This window comes from Sapajus apella, unplaced genomic scaffold (assembly GCF_009761245.1).
Source record: "Sapajus apella isolate SASKATOON/1434 unplaced genomic scaffold, GSC_monkey_1.0 scaffold98, whole genome shotgun sequence".
Classification (NCBI taxonomy): domain Eukaryota; kingdom Metazoa; phylum Chordata; class Mammalia; order Primates; family Cebidae; genus Sapajus; species Sapajus apella.
The window spans coordinates 6,878,233-6,900,321 of NW_022437038.1; the positions used below are offsets into that span (position 1 = coordinate 6,878,233).

Sequence of the window (22,089 nt, forward strand, 5' to 3'; positions counted from 1 at the left end):
AAAAAAAAAAAATATATATATATATATATATATATATATATATAGTAGAAAAACTTGTCAGCCTGGACAGCATAGCAAGACCCCATCTCTACAAAATTTTAATTTTTAACTAATTATAAAATTAGTTGGGTGTAGTAGTACGTGCCTGTACTTCTAGCTACTCTGGGGACTGAGGCCAAAGGATCACTTGAAACCAGGAGTTCAATACCAGCCTGGGCGGCATAGCAAGAGACGGTCTTTACCAAAAAATAAAAAACAAGGTCCAGGCATGGTGGCTCACACCTGAAATCCCAGCATTTTGGGAGGCTGAGATGAGAAGATTGCTTGAGCTCAGGAGTTCCACACCAGCTGGGAAAATATTGATGAAACCCTGTCTCTACAAAAAAAACACAAAAACTAGCTAGGCATGGTGGTGCACACCTGTAGTAACAGCTACTCAGGAGGCTGAGGTGGGAGGATTGCTTGAGCCCAGGAGATAGAGACTGTAGTGTGCTGAGATCGTACCACTGCACTCTAGCCTGGGACAGGATCATCAATATCACTGTTTTCCACTTCCATATGTTGTTCCACTGGAAGGTCTTCAGGGGTAATAACATACATGGAGCTGTCACCTCCTATGATAACAGTGCCTTCTTCTGGAATACCTTGTGAAAGACCTGCCTGGGCCTGTTTTACGGTTAACTTTTTACAAATAAGTAGAAATAAGCCTAAAGTCTGCTAAAATAATGATAAAAGTATAGTAAGTACATAAGCCAGCAAACATAGTCATTTATTATCAAGTATTATGCACTACAGATCACTATATGTACTTAATTTTCTAAATGGTGATGCTGGTATAAACAAATCTACTGACAGCACAATAAGTTTTTTTACACCAGCATGACCACAAGCATGTAAGTAACCCATGCGCTAAAACGTTACAACGCCTATGATGTCACTAGGCCATAGGAATTTTTCAGCTTCATTATAATCTAATTTTTTTTTGAGACACAGTCTCGCTCTGTTGCCCAGGCTGGAGTGCAATGGTGTGATCTCAGCTCACTGCAACCTCCACCTCCCAAGTTCAAGCAATTCTCCTGCCTCAGTCCCCTGAATAGCTGAGATTATAGGCATGAGTCACCACCATGCCTGGTTAACTTTTTTCTTTTCTTTTTTTTTTTGAGATGGAGTCTCACTTTGTCACCCAGGCTGGAGTGCAGTGGCATGATCTCAGCTCACTGCAACCTCTGCCTCCCAGGTTCAGCGATTCTCCTGCCTTAGCCTCCTGAGTAGCTGGGATTACAGGCGTGCACCACCATGCCCAGCTAATTTTTGTACTTTTAGTAGAGATGGGGTTTCACCATGTTGGTCAGGCTGGTCTCGAACTCCTGACCTCGTGATCCACCCACCTCAGCCTCCCAAAGTGCTGGGATTACAGGCGTGAGCCACTGCGCCCAGCTACACCCAGCTAATTTTTGTATTTTAGTAGAGACAGGGTTTCACCATGTTGGCCAGGCTGGTCTCGAACTCCCGATCTCAAGTGATCCACCTACCTTGGCCTCCCAAAGTGCTGGGATTACAGGTGTGAGCCACCACACCCAGCTGGCTCCATTATAATCCTATGAGACTAACATCATATATGTGGTCCATTGTTGACTGAAATGTCATTAAGTAACACATAACTGTAGTTTCAATAGCGTTGTCCCATTATAATCAAATACAAGACAAAAATATTCACTATCGCATCTACAATGGAACTTTTTTTAATCCAATATAATAAGCAAGAGGAAAAAATGAACATTAGAAGGAGAGGAACAGAATTATTTTTACATGGTGATCATGTGGTCAGCTACCACAACAATGTGAGAATCAACTAAAAAATGAATAAAACTAATAATAGAGTAAGGTAGCTTTATACCAGATTGCAATAACTAATTAGAAAATGACATGTAGGCTGGGAGTGCTGGCTCACAGCTATAATCCTAACACTTTGGGAAGCTAAGGCGGGTGGATTACCTGAGGTCAGGAGTTCGAGACCAGCCTGGCCAACATGGTGAAATTCCATCTCTACTAAAAATACAAAAATTAGCTGGGTGTGGTGGCACGTGCCTGTAATCCCAGCTACCCAGGAGGATGAGGCAGGAGAATCACTTGAATGTGGGAGGTGGAAGCTGTAGTGAGCCGAGACCATGCCACTGCACTCCAGCCTGGACAACAAAGTAAGACTCTGTCTCAAAAAAAAAAAAGTCAGAAAAAATAAAAAAAAAATTTTTTTTAAAGTCATGAAAAAATCCCATTCATAATAGAAAGCTGGCCGGGCATGATGGCTCATGCCTATAAGCCCAACACTTTGGGAGGCTGAGGTGGGGGGATAGCTTGAGCCCCAGAGTTCAACACCAGCTAGAGCAACATAGTGAGACCCTGACTCTACAGAATTTTAAAAATTAGCTAGGCGTGGTGACTCATGCCTATAGTCCCAGCTACTTAGGAGGCTGAGGTGGAAGGATTGCTTGAGCCCAGGATGTCAAGGCTGTAGGGAGCTGTGATTGCACCACTGCACTCCAGCCCTGGTGACAGAGCGAGACTCTATCTTAAAAACAAACAAACAAAAAAAAGCTTCTACTTATTTGATTAAAAAAAAAAAAAAAAAAGAGAGATGGTATGCACACACATACGTGTGCACACACATGGACTCATGCTTGTATAGTCGCAGAATATCTCTGGTAGTCCACACAAGAAACTGCTCAGAGTGGTGACATCTGAACAACCAGGAGTCAGGAGTAAGAAATTCATTTTCACCCTATATTTGTTTGTATTATTTGAATTTTCTCTCTCTCTCTTTCTTTACTGTTTTACAGAAGGGGTCTCACTCTATCACCAAGGCTGGAGTGCAGTGGCATAATCATAGCTCACTGCAACCTTGAACTCCTAGACTCAAGTGATCTTCCCAACTCACCCTCCTGAGTAGCTAGGATTACAAGCATGAGCCATTGTGTCTGGTTTATTCGAATTTTTTCTACCATATGCACATGCTGACTTTTTTTTTTTTTTTTGAGACGGAGTTTCGCTCTTGTTACCCAGGCTGGAGTGCAATGGCGCGATCTCGGCTCACCGCAACCTCCGCCTCCTGGGTTCAGGCAATTCTCCTGCCTCAGCCTCCTGAGTAGCTGGGATTACAGGCACACGCCACCATGCCCAGCTAATGTTTTTTGTATTTTTTTTAGTAGAGACGGGGTTTCACCATGTTGGCCAGGATGGTCTCGATCTCTTGACCTCGTGATCCACCCGCCTTGGCCTCCCAAAGTGCTGGGATTACAGGCTTGAGCCACCGTGCCCGGCCTCAAAGTCACTTTCAAATTGTGTATACAATGGGCATGAATGACTGATAATCAGAACAAAGAATTTTAAAAAGAAGTCTAGACTTACTCAATGACATTCCTCGTGGTTTCACCGTGGAGCTTGCAGGAAACAAAAACTAGCCTGCGGATGGCCCTGCAGTTTCGAATGGCTTGAACGACCTTGTAATCTGAAGGAAGAAACACCTTGCTATTAGTATAATTAACTACCATGGTCTCCGTTATCATAAACTTCCAACTGACCAGAACTCGAAACTGATTAGAAATAGAGGGGAAACAGGTTCAGAGCTAGCCCACTGCAGCACACTTAGCATGGTGTGGAAAAGAAGGACCAAAGTTGGTGGGCAATACTGGGAACATCAAAATAGCTCTTCATCCTTACGCAGTCCGGCACGGGCTGGGTTCACCACAGCAACAATTGACTGTCCATCTTCCTTTGACTTTAGAAGCCCTGGCAAAATCTTCTCTGCTCGACCAGTGTGAAATTCAGAGTTGGTGATGCCTGTAGAAGACAGACTCACATGACACAACTTGAGCCCAGCAGTGGGGGAAAGCTTCAGCTTCACAGAAATGCATAGGAGCCAAGTGCTCTGCTATCTTCCCTTTGGATCTAGCATCATTCCAAGTAACAAGGAAAGAAGTGCTTTTGGATAAACTCATTTTTTCCAAAGTACTTTCCCTTGGAATATCTCAGTAAGCCTTTCAGCTTGAGCAACTAGATAGTGTAATTTTACAACTTCACAACTCATATAGCATGCAAGGATGTATACCAAGACAAGAACTTTGACTTTTGCTCAAGTGCTCCTCCTGCTGTATCAGACATTTTCACCAAGTGCCTTAAGAGCTTTCCAGAGGTGAAGTAGTAGGGGCAAGATGATCTACTTTCTATATTGCAGTTTAACAGAAGGCTGTGTTTGAAGAAAAAGTTTTGTTGCTGAAAATATAGGTTTGAAACCTACTGTATTATGCTATAAGGCCTCATGAGTCTAACATCAAGAAGATTCTTCTTCTATTCTGTCAAAAGTTTTGCAACTTCCCTTCCCATCAGCTAGACATGTTCCCTCCCTTAGGCTCCTCTTCTGGATAGGAAAAAAGTTATATATTGGTACCTATTCCAGAAAACCATTCTGACCATTGCGGAACTCCCTCCCTTCCTCCTTGTGGTCAGGGATACAGTAGTTGCCCTTTCCCACACAACTCTTTCCATAGCACAGAAACAATTGCATTCCTTAATTTATACGCAGACTGTAAGCTGTGTACCATTGAAAGCTGCAGTCCACCTTGCATCCTCCACTGCCTGCTCCACCAATTCAATCCCGAGGACCTGAGATGTATGCTGAGCCAGAGAGAGGCCAATCACACCTGAAGAAGTAAAAGAGAATAAGAAAGTATTTTAGGGTTTGGGTGTGGTGGGGGTTTGTTCGTTTGTTTGTTTTTTTGAAACAGAGTCTTAATCTGTAGCCTAGGCTGAAGTGCAGTGGCACAATCACAGTTCACTGCAGCCTTGACCTCCTGGGCTAAAGCAATCCTCCTGTCTCAGTCCCCTGAGTATCTAAGACTACAAGCTCATGCCACTATGCCCCGCTAATTTTTCATTTTTGTAGAGATGGGGTCTCACTATGTTGCCCAGGCTGGTCTCCAACTCTTGGGCTCAACCAATCCTCCTGCCTTGCCTCACAAAGTGTTGGGATTACAGGTGTGAGCGACTACACTTGGCTGCAATTTTAGGGTTTTAGACCAACAAGGTTATGCCTGTACCATTACCACTACCACTCCCTGACCACCTCTGCAAGCTATAAGGGCCCTGGGAGCTGAGCAGCATGCAGATTCTGCCCTGGGCTGCCACTTGCCAGTTCCACAGCAGATGTCAAGAAGGATAGTGTCAGAGTTCACTCCAGCCAGCTCCCCCACAGTCCGAAACAGCATCTCTGCACCAGCAGTGTTAATCTGGAAAAAGGCATCTGGAGAAATGCGAATCTTCAAGCTGAGAAGTTCTTCAAAGATGTAGGGTTCCCCAAACAGAAGCTGAAAGGGGGACTGCTGATGGCTGCAACGGGTCATGGTACTGGAAAAGAATAAAGGAAGAAAGCATCTTGAGCCAGGCGCAGTGGCTTATGCCTGTGATCTCAGCACTTTGGGAGGCCGAGGCAGGGGAATCGTCTGAGGTCAGGAGTTCCAGACCAGGCTGGCCAACATGATGAAACCCCATTTCTACTAAAAATACAGAAATAAGCCAGGTGTGGTGGCGCATGCCTATAATCCTAGCTACTCAGGAGGCTGAGGTAGGATAATCACTTGAACTTGGGAGGCAGAGGTTGCAGTGAGCCAAGATCGTGCCACTGCACTCCAGCCTGGATGACAGAGCAAGACTCGTTCTCAAAAAAAAAAAAAAAGGAAAAAAGAAAACCATCTTGAAATGGCAGATCATGACATCCCTAGGGTTGGGGTCAATGGGGAGGCCCCAGCATCTCAACTAGGAGACACAGCCTCCTTACCATGGCCCTGAGAGCTCTGCAAGAGTTTCCCCATAAGGGAATGAAAATCTATGCGGACACTCTCACATCTATATTCTGGCTTGGGTTCTCAGACCCAGCTGGTTGTACAAGGGCCAAAACCACTTAGCCCATATCCTCCGCCATCAATCAGCAGCCCTGCATCAGCAATCCACAAACCAAGCGTCTGGCAAGCCTTCAGCCTATTTGGCTGCCCCAGGTTTACCTTTCCTGAAAGTAAAGTGAGGTCAAGTCACAGGCTGCTCCAGGACCTTTGATGAAAAATTCCTTTACAATCTCCTTCTGATCATGGAGCTCCTCCTGCCGAGACCACAAAATTAGCAGTCAAGCACAGACTCATCTCTGACACATTTTCTCTCCAAGCTCTATAGTAATCAGCCCTGCAGTAATCAAACATGAAGACATTTCACGAATCTTACTATAAGTAAGACTTAACATAAAGCGGGCCAGACATGATGGTTCACACCTGCAATCCCAGCACTTTGAGAGGTTGAGGTAGGAGGACCACTTGAGCCCAGGAGTATAAGACCAGCCTAGGCAACATAGCAAGATCCTGTCTCTACAAAAAAATCAAAAAGGCCAGGCGTGGTGTTCACGCCTGTAATCCTAGAACTTCAGAAGGTCAAGGCAGGCAGATCACTTGAGGTCAGGAGTTCGAGACCAGCCTGGCCAACATGGTAAAACCCCATCTCTACTAAAAACATAAAAATTAGCTGGGTGTGCTGGTATGTGCCTGTAATCCCAGCTACTTGGAAGGCTGAGGCAGAAGTGCTTGAGCCCAGGAGGCAGAGGTTGCAGTGAGCCGAGATTGCACCATTGTACTCAGCCTGGGAGAAATGAGAAAAAAAAAGTGAGACTCGGTCTCAAAAAAAAAAAAAAAATGCCAGCGCAGTGGCTCATGCCTGTAATCCCAGCACTTTGGGAGGCTGAGGCAGGTGGATCATGAGGTCAGGAGTTCAAGACCAGCCCGGCCAAGATGGTGAAACCCCATCTCTACTAAAAACACACATACAAAAATTAGCCAGGCATGGTGGCAGGTGCCTACAATCCCAGCTACTCAGGAAGCTGAGGCAGGAGAATTGCTTGAACCCGGGAGGCAGCAGTTGCAGTGAGCCGAGATCCTGCCACTGCACTCCAGCCTGGGCGACAGAGCGAGACTCCATCTTGGGGGAAAAAAAATTAAAAAAAATTAGCCAGGTGTGGTGACATGTGCCTGTAGTCACAGGTACTCTAGAGGCTGAGGTGGGAGCATTGCTTGAGCCCAGGAGTTTGAGGCTACAGTGAGCTATGATTGCACCAGAGCACTCCAATCAGGACAACAGACTGAGACCCTCTCTGAAAAAATAAAAAGAAGAAATAAAATTCTTATATCACTACAGAAAGCCTAAGCATTAGCTTGACACCAGAATTTATCGCAATAAACCATACAGGAACCATAGGGTTAAAAACACCAGGCACCAAGCACAGTGGCTCATGCCTGTAATCCCAGCACTTTGGGAGGCTGAGGTGGGCGGATCACCTGAGGTCAGGAGCTCGAGACCAGCCTGACCAACATGGAGAAACCCCATCTCTACTAAATATACAAAAAAAAAATTAGCTGGGCATGGTGGTGCATGCCTGTAATCCCAACTACTCGGAGGCTGAGGCAGCAGAATTGCTTGAACCTGGGAGGCAGAGGTTGTGGTGAGCCGAGATGGCGCCATTGCACTCCAGCCTAGGCAACAAGAGTGAAACTCCATCTCAAAAACAAAAAGCAAAAACAAAAACAGGCATCAAAGGACCTGGGTTCAAATCCTAGCTTAGCTGTTTACTGATTCTTTAACTACTTGGATATTTCTATGCCTCCATTTCCTCAGGTGTAAAATGAGGGTGACAATATCTCTCCTCCTGCCTACTTTACAAGTTTGCTGAGATGATCACATAAGTATAGGAATGTTTTAACACAGGTATGTTTGAAAGCACCAAGTGTATGACAAATGTAAAGTACTATTTAGGTTATGAAATTCTGACATTGCAGCCTCTATTGAATTGGCATTTGGATTTGGAAGAGCTACTACTACTGTGGGAAAAGTTCTTGTGAAATTACTTTGGAGTTCTCACATGACAATTAACTTGGTAGCCTAGCCACAGTCTCTGTGGTTTGATTATGCAAGCAGTACGGTTAAAGAGTAACCTTGCCATCTTCTCCTCATCCTTCACCCTTTTCCCCAATCAACACAAATATTCTGTGGATGTACAGTTTCTGCTATATGCCCTAAAACTTCCAAAACCCAATCACAGTAATAGTTAGTAGTAGTAAAAGTTAAGATTGCTTAACATCTTGTAAGGCTCACCTGACTTAATTCCTGGGGATGGAAAGTGATGATCGCCATTGTGTGCCCTTGGCTATTGGTGCGGACTATGAGCTCACGCCAGTATCCACCTTCATGAAATATAAGGCAGGGCTCCATTGGAGACTGTCGAAGGAATACTTCATAGTACTAGAAAGAGAACCAAATTATTATACAAGCAAAACTTGCAAACTTCACAGCTGATTATTCATGCTAGGTGATTGTTTGGGGCTATATTTTGTCCCCCAAAAATTCCTATGTTGAAGCCTTAACCACCAGTACCCAAAACATGACTGTATTTTGAGACAGGGCCTTTAAAGAGGTGATTTAGTTAAAATGTGCCAGTTAAGGCAGGCCTTAATCCAATTTCATTGATATTTTTGTTGTTGTTGTTTTTTGAGATGGAGTCTCACTCTTTTGCCCCTGCTGGAGTGCAGCGCCACAGTCTCAGTTCACCGCAACTTCCGCCTATAATCACAGTGCTTTGGGAGGCCAAGGCAGCTGGATCACTTTGAGGTCAGGAGTTCGAGATCAGCTGGGCTAACATGGTGAAACCCCATCTCTATTAAAATACAAAATTTAGCTGGGCATCAGGGTGGGCGCCTGTAATCTCAGCTACTCGAGAGGCTGAGGCTGGAGAATTGCTTGAACCCAGGAGGTGGGTTGCAGTGAGCCGATATCATGCCACTGCACTCTAGCCGGTTTACAGAGTGAGACTCCATCTCAAAAAATAAATAAAAATTAGCCAGGCATGGTGACACACACCTGTAGTCCCAGCTACTCGGGAAGCTGGGGTAGGAGGATCTCCTGGGCCCGGGTGGTCAAGGCTGCAGTGAGCCGAGATCTTACCACTGCACTCCAGCCTAGGCAACAGAGTGAGACCCTGTCTCAGAAAAAAAAAATCATAATCCCTGCCCTGTGACTTTACAGAGGATGCTATCAATTGTATTCTGAACTGTAAGCTCTATGAAGTCTTAGAGTTGTTTCCTCAGTCTGACATATAATATGTGTTCAATAAATATTATTGGAAAGTGGTATGAAAGACTGCACAGGAAAGGTATTCTTATGTAGAACTTCAGTTTATTTATGGAAAATAATCTTCCCTTTCTGTGAATTCCTAATGTATTACTAAGGTGCTATGATTCCACTCTTACTTTTAACATCCTGACATAAGCACATCATTTCCATATTTCTTCATATAACCTGGTACCAACTATATTATAACTGACTCAGATCCTCCATTTCCTCCTGGTAAATACAGGTCAAATGCAATCCTGATTTAGTTGCTGTGGTCTCAAAAATCCTTAAAGCCAATTGCTGCCATAACAGGAAACACCATCTGATTTACTAGGTCCTTTTGTTTTCATAATGCATGTATTCTGGGTCCACGATATTTTCAAACAAACCACAAAATTATGTAGTAAAGGGACAGTTATACCAAGAAACAGTGCTATCTGAGAGCTAAGATCAATTAAGGTTGTACTTGATTGCTTTTGCTATAATTTCACATAAGATATCCTTGATTTTTACTGAACATAGTTTCCAAATTTGAGGTTAGTGATTTAAAGAAAGACTAGTTCTACTGGGCACAATGGCTCCCGCCTGTAATCCTAGCACTTTGAGAGGCCGAGGTGGGCAGATCATTTGAGGTCAGGAGTTCAATCAAGACCAGCCTGACCAACATGGCAAAACCCCGTCTACTAAAAATAACAAAATTTAGCCAGTCATGGTGACGGGCACCTGTAATCCCATCTTTACTAAAAATATAAAAAATTAGCCAGGCATGGTGGGACATGCCTGTAGTCCCAGCTACTCGGGAGGCTGAGGCAGGAAAATCACTTGAAGCTTGACCTGAAAGACAATGGGTAAGTGAATATGAAATACAATCTCCTCCACTGTATAACCTAGGGCCTTGGTATCTTCATTGTAAGATGGAGACTGAAACTCATATTCTTATATGGGAATGCTTAAGTATTAAGATGAAAGAGAACTTCTGGTTAAAATAACAGACTATTCCTCCTAAAAATCCTACTAAAATGAAAAAAGGAATTAAAAAGGCATCAGCTTATTTAGGTTATTTCCAACAATTCTCCCTTCTCTCTCCTTTACCATCATTGCCTTCCCTCAGTACTGGATCATTCCCATCAATATACTATCAGATTGCTTTTACTCTTTTTTTTTTTTTTTGAGGCAGAGTTCTGCTCTTGTTGCCCAGGTTGGAGTGCAATGGCGTGATCTCAGCCCACCAAAATCTCCGCCTCCCGGGTTCCAGCAATTCTCCTGCCTCAGCCTCCCGAGTAGCTGGCATTACAAGCATGCGTCACTACAACTGGCCAATTTTGTATTTTTCTTTTTAGTAGAGATAGGGTTTAGTAGAGACCACACTGGTCAGGCTGGTCTTGAACTCCCAACCTCAGGTGATCCACCCGCCTCAGGCTCCCAAAGTGCTGGGATTACAAATGTGAGCCACTGCACCTGGCCTACTCTCCCATTTTAAGCAGAATAAAAAAAGAATCTTCTTGACCCTATATTCACCAACTCTGCTCCTCTTTGTCATAAAACTCATCACAGGAACTGAACCTGTTCACTGCCTCCCATTCTTCTCCTTCTATTCACCTACCTGAATCAGGTCACCACTACTCCACCAAAACAGTTCACATTGTCATCCCTGACCTCCTTGTTATGAAATCCAATGGTCAACTCACTTCCTTGACCAATCAGCAAGCATTGGGCACAGGTGACAAGCCACTCCTTCTCTGTTCACTTTCTTCCTCTGGTTCCCAAGACACCTTACTCCTGTTTCTTATGACCTCATTGATCGTTTCTACTCAGTCTGTTTTACTGGTTCTTCCTCTTCTTCCAAACCTCTTAAAATGGGAGAGCCCCCGGGATTAGTCCCTGTTCCTCTTCACTTTTCTATCTAGTCTCACTCCCTTGGTGATCTCTTGCCAGCCTTGTGATTTCAAATGACATCTACACGCTAATAACTCCTGGATTTCTCTCTCTTGAACCCTAGTCTAATATATCCAACTACCAACTTAACATATCCATTCAGATGTAATAGGCACCTCAGATACAATATGACCAAAACTGAACTATTCATCTCTTCCAACCCAAATCTGCTCTACCAGTCTTTCCAGTCTCAGTCGACAGTAACTTTATCCTTCTACTTGCTCTACACAAAACACCTGGAGCCATTTTCTTATATTTATTAGGGTATAATTGATACATAAAATTTGTACCCATCTTATGTATATATATATATATATATATATATATATATATTTTTTTTTTTTTGAGACGGAGTTTCGCTCTTGTTACCCAGGCTGGAGTGCAATGGCGTGATCTCGGCTCACCGCAACCTCCGCCTCCTGGGTTCAAGCAATTCTCCTGCCTCAGCCTCCTGAGTAGCTGGGATTACAGGCACACACCACCATGCCCAGCTAATTTTTTGTAGCTTTAGTAGAGACGGGGTTTCACCATGTTGACCAGGATGGTCTCGATCTCTTGACCTTGTGATCCACCCGCCTCGGCCTCCCAAAGTGCTGGGATTACAGGCTTGAGCCACCGCGCCCGGCTATCTTATGTATATATTTTGATGAGCCTGAACATATACATATACTTGGGATACCAAACCCCACCAGCCAAGGTACTAAACACATCCATTACCTCCAAAAATGTCCTTGTTGGAGTCATTTTTCACTTTTTTTTTTTTCTTGAGACAGAGTCTTGCTCTTGTCACACAGGCTGGGGTGCAATGGCACGGTCTCAGCTCACTGAAACCTCCACCTCCCAGCTTCAAGTGATTCTCCTGCCTCAGCCTCCCCAGTAGCTGGGATTACAGGTGCCCGCCACCACACCCAGCTAATTTTTGTATTTTTAGTACAGATGGCGTTTCACTGTGTTAATCAGGCTGGTCTCAAACTCCTGACCTCAGGTGATCCCCCTGCCTCAGCCTCCCGAAGTGCTGGGATTACACAGCAACTGGCCACTTCTCACGTCTCTTATACCTCTCATTCAATCCATCAGGGAATCCTGTTGTTCTATCCTCAATGTATATCCGTCTCCACTGCTCCTACTGATGGATCTATGTCATCTCTCACCTGGATTACTGCTGCACAGCTCCCCTCAACTGGTCTCCCTGCTTCTATGTAACCCACACCTCCACCAATAATCCATTCTCAACACAACAAATGGAGTATCATGACATTCCTCCCTCACCCCATCAAAACTTCTGATGGGTCCCCATTTCATTCAGAATGATGTGGTTTGGTTCTGTGCCCCCACCCAAATCTCATCTCGAATTATAATCCCCACATGTTGGGGGAATGGCCTGGTAGGAGGTGACTGATTTATGGGGGTGGACTTCCCCTTGCTGTTCTGGTGATGGAGTTCTCACAGGATATGATTAGGTTATGTTACGTGTGTGGCACTTCCCCCTTCTCTCTCTCTCCTGCTTCACCATAGTAAAATGTGCTTGCTTTCCCTTCTGCTGTGATAATGTGTCCTGAGGCTTCCCCAGGCATGTGGAACTGAGTCGATTAAACCTCTTTTTCTTTTTTTTTTTGATGGAATTTTGCTTTTGTTGTCCAGGCTGAAGTGCAATAGCGTGATCTTGGCTCACTGCAACCTCAGCCTCCCAGGTTCAAGCGATTCTCATGCCTCAGCCTCATGGGTAGCTGGGATTACAGGCGCCCGCCACCACACCCGGCTAATTTTATATTTTTAGTAGAGACGGGGTTTCTCCGTGTTGATCAGGTTGGTCTCAAACTCCCAACCTCAGGTGATCCGCCCACCTCGGCCTTCCAAAGTTCTGGGATTACAGGCGTGAGCCTTACGTGCCTGGCCAATTAAACCTCTTTTTTTCATAAATTACCCAGTCTCAGGAAGTTCTTTATAGCAATGTGAGAACAGACTAATATACAGAATAAAAGCCAAAGTCCCTACCATTAACTCTCACCTCATCTCCTACTATTCTTCTTCTTATTTGCCTGGGTCTACCGTCATTTCCTCCAAAAAGCCAGCTACACTCTCATCTTGAGGTCTTTGCAATAGCTCTTTCTTTTGCCTAAAATGTTTTTCCCTCAGACCTTTGCATGGCTAACATTCTCACCTCCTTTAAGTCTTTATTCCAGGGTTTCTTAATATCAGCACTACTGACATTTGGGGCCAGAAAGTGCTTTATTGTAAGGGGCTGCTCCATGCATTGTAGGATCTTTTATTTTTCAGAGACAGGGGCCTCGCTATGTTACCCAGGCTATTCACAGGTGAAATCATAGTGCACTACAGCCTCAAATTCCTGGGCTCCAGTGATCCTCTCCCACCTCAGCCTTCTGAGTAGCTGGAACTACATGTGCGTATCACTGTGCCCAGTCATTGTAGGATACGCAACAGCATCCCTAGCCTCTACCCAGTAGATGCAAACAGCACCACCCAACCATGCCCCAGTGATGACAACCAAAAATGTCTTCAGACATCACTGCCTGAAGAACAAAACTGCCCTCAATTGAGAATCATTACTTTATTCAAATATCATTTTCTCAGGCCGGGCGCGGTGGCTCAAGCCTGTAATCCCAGCACTTTGGGAGGCCAAGACGGGTGGATCACAAGGTCAGGAGTTTGAGACCAGCCTGGCCAATATGGTGAAACCCCATCTCTACTAAAAATACAAAAAAATTAGCCAGCGTGGTGGTGTATGCCTATAATCCCAGCTACTCGGGAGGCTGAGGCAGGAGAACTGCTTGAACCCAGGAGTCAGAGGGTGCAGCGAGCCGAGATCGCGCCACTGAACTCCTGCCTGGGAGACACAGCGAGACTCCGTCTTTAAAAATTAGCTGGATGTGGTAGCACATGCCTGTAATCTCAGCTACTTGGGAGGCTGAAACAGAAGAATCACTTGAATCCAGGAGGCAGGGGTTGTAGTGAGCCAAGGTCGTGCCATTGTATTCCAGCCCGGGCAACAGAGTGAGACTCCATCTCAAAATAAATAAAATAAAATAAATAAAGTAAAAACCCATACTTCCTCCAGCCCCCAAAACTTTTTATCCTCCTTACTCTATTGTCTCCCATGGCACTTATCACTTTTCAACATATCATATATATTTTTTTTAAATCTGTCTCCCCCACAACAAAAATTTACATAAGGGAAGGGAACTTATTTTCTTCATTACTGTATCCTAAGCATCTAAAATAGTGCCTTGCACTTATTGGGATACAACAGTACTTGTTGAATAAATAAATGAAAGAAAGAACAAAGAAAATGGGAGAGAAGACAACAGAAAAGCAAACTCTAATAAAGTCTCAGAAGATGGGCAGCAGAGTGAAGTGACAAATGACTTAGCTAGGTGAAGGAAGCTACATCTGGAGTGACCACAGAGGGGACCTAAGTCAAAAGGCTTATCTGACCCACACAATCCTGGTAAGGCTCACACTTAAAGGTGCAAAATACTGCAGGAAGCTGAGACGGGGTAAGATGCATGACTAAATTCAGAGTTTGGTTAAAAAGTCTGGACACAAAACTGGCAAATGTTAGCCAGGCACGGTGGTTTACACCTGTAATTCCAGCACCTTAGGAGGTCAAGGCAGGTGGATCATTTGAGGTCAGGAGTTCAAGACCAGCCTGGCCAACATGGCGAAACTCCGTCTCTACTAAAAATATAAAAATTAGCCGGGCATGGTGGCACGTGCCTGTAGTCCCAGTTACTTGCAAGGCTGAGGCACAAGAATCACTTGAACCCAGGAGGTGGATTGTAGTGGGCCAAGATCACACTGCTACACTCCATCCAGCCTGGGCAACAGAGTAGGACTGTGTCAAACAAACAAACAAAAACTGGCAAATGTCTTCACCCTGCCAAAAACTTTCATGTTCCTCTACCAGGAGACTGAAGGTGTTTTTCTCAGGAGTAACTGGAACCATCAAAGTTCAGAACTTGGAGACACCAGGCACAGTGGTGGTGGTAGAGAGATGGAGGCAGGAAGGGTCTATATAAATCTGCATTCTCACAGGTAGGAGCTCTGGGCCCTTTTCTATACCTCATTCCAGGAGGCCAGCAGCCAGGCAGGAGATTTGGATATAATTCTCTAGAGGAACTGAATAGCCCCAGAGAAAATAACTCAAGAGACAGAGACCACAGACACGGAAGACCTGTTCACAATCATCAGCAGTAAATCCAAGAATCAGTAAACCCACTCAAGATGAACTATTAACTGGTCAAAGCCTATTTTTTTTTTTTTTTTTGAGACAGGGTCTTGCTCTGTCACCCACTTTGGAGCGCAGTGGCACTATCTCGGCTGGATTCAAGCAATCTTCCTGTCTCAGCCCCCAAAGGAGCTGGGACTACAGGTGTGCACCACCACACCCAGCTAATTTTTTTTCATTTTTAGAAAAGACAGGGTTTTGCCATGTTGCCCAGGATAGTCTTGAACTCTTAAACTCAAGTGTTTCGCCCACCTCACCCTCCCAAACTGCAAGGATTATAGGTATGAGCCACCACGCCGGTCCTAAGGCCTCACTCTTAAATATGAATACCCAGCCAAGTATTACCAGCTATTTGATTAGTACCTCCATTATAAAAGACAATGCCCAAAACAAATAAATGGGAAAAAAATCCAGAAGGAAACAGGCAATTCAAACAGGAAAAAAAGCAAACAGAGCACCAGGCACGGTGGCTCACGCCTGTAATCCTAGCACTTTGGGAAGCTGAGGCGAGTGAATCACCTGAGGTCAGGAGTTCGAGTCTAGCCTAGACAACATGGTGAAACCCCACGTCTAAAAAAACAAATACAAAATTAGCCAGGCGTGGTGGCACGTGCCTATAATCCCAGCTACTCAGGAGGCTGGGGCAAGAAAATCGCTTAAACCCGGGAGGTGGAGGTTGCGGTGAGCCATCACGCCATTGCACTACAGCCTGGGCAACAAGAGCGAAACTCCATCTCAAAAACAGAAAAAAAGGAAAAAAAAAAAAGGAAATAGAGGATGGGCCCAGTGGCTCAAGCTTGTAATCCCAGCACTTTGGGAAGCCGAGGTGGGCAGATCACCTGAGGTCAGAAGTTCAACACCAGCCTGGCCAACATGGCTTAACCCCATCTCTATTAAAAATGCAAAAATTTTAAAAAAGAGAAAAAAAAAAAAAAAGAAAAGAAAAAAATACAAAAATTAGCTGGGTGTGGTGGCACATGCCTATAATCCCAGCTACTTGGGAGGCTGAGGCAGGAGAATCGCTTGAACCTGGGGGGGCAGAGGCTGCAGTGAGCCGAGATCACACCATTGCTCTCCAGCCTGGGCAATAAGAACAAAACTCTGATTCAGGGGAAAAAAAAAAAAAAAAGATAGGTAAATGTTACATGACTAAAAAGAACATAATGTTACACGAAACTAGCAATTAGAGAACAAGAAAAAGCTTTTGAGAACTAAAGACACAATGATGAGACAAATTCAATAAAGTTGTTAGTCTGTAAGTCAACAAAATTTCACAGAAAGAGCAAAAAGGCAGAGATGAAAAATAGGAGAAAGAAATGAGCAGATGACGACAGAAGCAGTCCATAAAGTCCCCTAATGTAAGTAACAGGAAGCATAGAGAGCACATAGAAAATGAGGGAGAGCTGGGCACAGTGGCTCACACCTGTAATACTAGCACTTTGGGAGGCCATGGTGGGTGGATCATGAGGTCAGGAGTTTGAGACCAGTCTTGCCAACATGGTGAAATCCTGTCTCTAATAAACATACAAAAATAACCCAGGCACATGCCTGTAATCCCAGCTACTCAGGAGCCTGAGGCAGGAGAACTGCTTGAACCCAGGAGGCGGAGGCTGCAGTGAGCCGAGATGGCTCCATTGCACTCCAGCCTGGGCGACAAGAGCAAGACTCCGTCTCGAAAAAAAAAGAGAAAAGAAAATGAGGGAGAGGAGTGGGCCCACCTGTAATCCCAACACTTTGGGAGGCCAAGATGGGTGGATCATTTGAGGTCAGGAGTTCAAGACCAGCCAGGGCAAGCTGGTGAAACAATGTCTCTACTAAAAATATAAAAATTAACCACACGTGGTGGCAGGCGCCTATAAGAGTCTAAGCTACTCTCGAGGCAGGAGGCTGAGGCAGGAGAATCACTTGAACCCAGGAGGCAGAGGTTGCAGTGAGCCGAGATCCCACCACTGCACTCCAGCATGGGCCACAGAAGGAGACTCCGTCTAAATTAATTAAAAAAAAAAAAAAAATTAGGGAGAAGGGCCAGACGATGTAGCTCACGTCTGTAATCTGAGCACTTTGGGAGGCCAAGGCAGGTGGATCACTTGAGGTCACGAGTTCAAGACCAGCCTGGCCAACATGGTGAAACCACGTCTCTATTAAAAATACAAAAATTAGCTGCGTGTGGTGGCAGGCACACATAATCCCAGCTGCCAGGGAAGCTGAGGCAGGAGTATCACCTGAACCTGGGAGGTGGAGGTTGCAGTGAGCTGAGACTGTGCCACTGCACTCCAGCCTAGATAACAAAGTAAGACGCTGTCTCGGGGGAAAAAAAAAACACGAAAATGAGGGAGTGGGAATAATCAAAGCAATAAAACAGGACAATTTCCCACAATTTCAGGTGTGGGAAACTGTCCTGTTTTATTGCTTTGGAATAAATGAATTTTCTGGAAATTCATTTCCAGAAAAACAATGCCTAGAAAGTGCCTACCACAATGAAAGAAAGAAAAGCCCACATAGTCATAAAATCTCGGGAATAAAGATAGGTTCCTAGGCCTGGCACAGTGGCTCACACCTGTAATGCCAACACTTTGAGAGGCCGCGGCAAGTGGATCACTTGTGGTCAGGAGTTTGAGACCAGCCTGGCCAACACAGTGAAAGCCCATCTCTACTAAAAATGCAAAAATTAGCCAGGCATGGGGGATACCTGTAATCCCAGCTACCCGGGAGGCTGAGCCATGAGAATCACTTGAACCTGGGAGGTGCAGGTCACAGTGAGCCGAGATGGCACTATTGCTCCGCAGCCTAGGTGACAGAGCGAGACCTCATCACCCAAACAAACAAAAAAAGATAGTTTTCTAAAAGCTTCTATAGAAAAAAGTGTCTGTATGTGCACGCACATCTTGCATGTGTGCGGGGATGGTGGGGGTGATTATCTACAAAGGATCAGAACTTAAAGTAGCATTTAGACTTATACAGCATTGGCAGCCAGATGACACTGAAACAGTGTCGTCAAATTTATAAAGGTAGCCAGGCCTGGTGGCTCATCTCATTAATCCCAGCACTTTGGAAGGCTGAAGTGGGAAGATCAATTGAGTCCAAAAGTTTGAGGCTGGCCTAAGCAACATAGCAAGACCCTGTCTCTACAAAAAATTAATAAAATCAACCAGGCATGGTGGCTTGCACCTGTGGTCCCAGCTACTCAGGATGTTGAGGTGGGAGGATCGCCTGAGCCTGAGAGGTCGAGGCTGCAATGAGCTGTAATCATGCCACTGCACTGTAGCCTGGATGAAAAAGCAAGGCCAGCCGGGCACAGTGGCTCATGTCTGTAACCTCAGCACTTTGGGAGGCTGAGGTGGGCAGATCACCTGAGGTCAGGAGTTCGAGACCAGCCTGACCAACATGGAAAAACCTCATCTCTACTAAAAATACAAAAATTAGCGGGGCGTGGTGGCATGTACCTGTTTATTATCTAAGCTACTTGGGAGGCCTGAGGCAGGAGAATCGCTTGAACCCAGGAGGTGGAGGTTGCAGTGAGCTGAGATCATGCCACTGCACTCCAGCCTGGGTGACAAAGTGAAAAAGAAAAAAAAGAAAAGGAAAGGAGGAAGGGAGAGGAAGCAAGGAAGGAAGGAAGGAGATATAAACATAGACTCTAAAAATTTACCTCCTAGGCACTCTTCCTTGGGAACCTAGTGGAGGTTACTCTAACCAAATGAAGGTGTAAACTGAAAAGAAAGACAGGGCAGCTGAGAAACAAAGGAGACAAGACTAGAGAGCAGCCAAAGAAGCCCCAGAATAACAGCCATGCAGAAGACAGGCTGAGCCTAAGATGGCAGACTCCAGGAAAAAATGTCTTCAGGAAAAAACTTGAACGGAAGCTTTTGAGCTCAAGGAAAATATTGATGAATATCTGACAGAGTATATAAAGCATTTGGAAAGAAATTAGCGGCCAGGCACAATGGCTCATGCCTGTAATCCCAGCACTTTGGGATGCCGAGGTGGGTGAATCACCTGAGGTCAGGAGTTCCCAATCAGCCTGGTCAACATGGTGAAATCCTATCTCTACTAAAATTACAAACATCAGCCAGGCATGGTGGCAGGCCCCTGTAATCCCAGCTACTTGGAAGGCTGAGGCAGGAGAACTGATTGAACCCGGGAGGCAAAGATTGCAGTGAGCCAAGACCATGCCATTGTAATCCAGTCTGGGCTACAAGAGCAAAAAAAAAAGAAAAAGAAATTAACAATTGGCTTACAGAAAACAAAGCAAATGGAAAAATGAGGTAATTATTCATGCCAATAAAAACAAAAAGATGTAAAATACATTATACTATTAATATATAGGCCTATTCAACTATAAAAAATGAAGTATACTATTATGTAAAAAAAAAAAATCAAGGTACAGAACAATGTATATAGTAAGCTACCTTTTAACTATGAAAGGGGGGAAGATATGAATATCTACTTACATTGTTTTTTTGAGACATGGTCTTGCTCTGTCACCTAGGCTGGAGTGCAATGGTGTGATCTCAGCTCACTGCAACCTCCACCTTCTGGGTTCAAGTGATTCTCATACCTCAGCCTCCTGAGTAGCTAGGACTACAGGCGTGCACCACCAAGCAAGTCTAATTTTTATACTTTTAGTGGAGATGGGGTTTAGCCATGTTGGCCAGGATGGTCTCGAGCTCCTGATCTCAAGTGATCCACCCGTCTCAGCCTCCCAAAGTGGTGGGATTACAGGCATGAGCCACCAAACCCAGCCTACATTTTCTTAAATCAGCAAAAACAATAAAAATTGCTACCCATGAGAGGGAGGGAACTGGGTAGAGGGGTCAGAGGTAAAAGCTAGACTTCTCTGAATATACCTTTATTTTGTAGACATGATTTTGGAACCATGTAAATATTTTTAAGAAGTATAAAACAGGCCGGGCGTGGTGGCTCACACCTGTAATCCCAGCACTTTGGGAGGCTGAGGCAGGCAGATCACGAGGTCAAGAGATCAAGACCATCCTGGACAACATGGTGAAATCCCGTCTCTACTAAAAAAATACACAAATTAGCTGGGCATGGTGGCACACGCTGTAGTCCCAGCTACTTGGGAGGCTGAGGCAGGAGAATTGCTTGAACCCAGGAGGCAGAGGTTGCAGTGAGCCGAGATCGCACCACTGCACTCCAGCCTGGCACCTGGCAACAGAGCGAGACTCTGTCTCAAAAAAAAAAAAAAAGAAGTATAAAACAAAACTTAAATTTTTAAAAATCTGTACAATTTGAAAGCAAAATGAGAACAAAAAAAAAGAACCTGTGTATCAAGTATCCCAGTTAGTGGCTTAACTACAAAGAGAAGAATTATTTCAAGGGACACAGTAATTTGACATAAAGAACTAGAAAGAAGCTAGGTGTGGTGGCTAAGGCCTCTAATCCCAGCACTTTGGGAGGCTGAGGCGGGAGGATCACTTGAGGTCAGGAGTTCAAGACAAAACTGGCCAATACAGTGAAACTCCATCTCTACTAAAAATACAAAAATTAGCTGGGTATGGTGGTGTGAGCCTGTAGTCCCAGCTACTCTGGAGGCTGAAGCATGAGAATTGTTTGAACCCAGGAGGTGGAAGTTGCAATAAGCCGAGATCATGCCTCTGCAGCACTCCAGCCTAGGTGACAGAGTGAGACTGTCTCAAAAAAAAAAAAAAAAAGCCGGGCGCGGTGGCTCAAGCCTGTAATCCCAGCACTTTGGGAGGCTGAGGCGGGTGGATCACGAGGTCAAGAGATCGAGACCATCCTGGTCAACATGGTGAAACCCCGTCTCTACTAAAAATACAAAACATTAGCTGGGCATGGTGGCGCGTGCCTGTAATCCCAGTTACTCAGGAGGTTGAGGCAGGAGAATTGCCTGAACCCAGGAGGCGGAGGTTGCGGTAAGCCGAGATGGCGCCATTGCACTGCAGCCTGAGTAACAAGAGTGAAACTCCGTCTCAAAAAAAAAAAAAAAAAAAAAAGTCTCAGATGCCAGGGGCGGTAGCTCATGCCTATAATCCCAGCACACTCTGAGATACAGAGGTGGGAGTATTGCTTCAGGAGATCGAGACCAGCCTGTGTAACATGGTGGAAGGAAGGGAGGAAGGAAAGAAGGAAAGGAGGAAAGGAGGGAGGGAGGGAGGAAGGGAGGCCGGGTGCAGTGGCTCATGCCTGTAATCCCAGCACTATGAGAGGCCAAGGTGGGTGGATTATGAGATCAGGAGTTCGAGACCAGCCTGGCCAACATGGTGAAACCCCATCTCTACTAAAAATACAAAAATTAGCTGGGCGTGGTAGCAGGTGCCTGTAATCCCAGCTACTCGAGAAGCTAAGGCAGGAGAATCGACTGAACCTGGGAGGCAGAAGTTGCAATGAGCCAAAATCGTGCCACTGCAGTCCAGTCTGGGCGACACAGCAAGATTCTGTCTCAAAGAAAGAAAAGAAAGAAATGTCTCGGGCTGGGCGCGGTGGCTCAAGCCTGTAATCCTAGCACTTTGGGAGGCCGAGGCGGGTGGATCACGAGGTCAAGAGATCGAGACCATCCTGGTCAACATGGTGAAACCCCGTCTCTACTAAAACTACAAAAAATTAGCTGGGCATGGTGGCGCGTGCCTGTAATCCCAGCTACTCAGGAGGCTGAGGCAGGAGAATTGCCTGAACCCAGGAGGCGGAGGTTGCGGTGAGCCGAGATCGCGCCATTGCACTCCAGCCTGGGTAAC

At 45.2% G+C, this 22,089-nt stretch overlaps 1 protein-coding gene across 4 annotated transcripts in view; it reads right to left on the reverse strand.

Moving 5' to 3' along the window:
- The window catches only part of TRMT2B (tRNA methyltransferase 2 homolog B), a 39,482-nt gene that overhangs the window by 2,412 nt on the left and 14,981 nt on the right, over positions 1–22,089 (reverse strand). For all 4 annotated transcript variants that reach the window (XM_032257786.1, XM_032257784.1, XM_032257785.1 and 1 more), the window contains exons 7-12: positions 8,182–8,328; positions 6,054–6,148; positions 5,186–5,400; positions 4,596–4,697; positions 3,718–3,837; positions 3,406–3,505 (exon numbers count right to left, since the gene is read on the reverse strand). In XM_032257786.1, the coding sequence (XP_032113677.1) occupies positions 3,406–3,505; positions 3,718–3,837; positions 4,596–4,697; positions 5,186–5,400; positions 6,054–6,148; positions 8,182–8,328 (779 nt within the window). The remainder of the gene's footprint in view (positions 1–3,405; positions 3,506–3,717; positions 3,838–4,595; positions 4,698–5,185; positions 5,401–6,053; positions 6,149–8,181; positions 8,329–22,089) is intronic.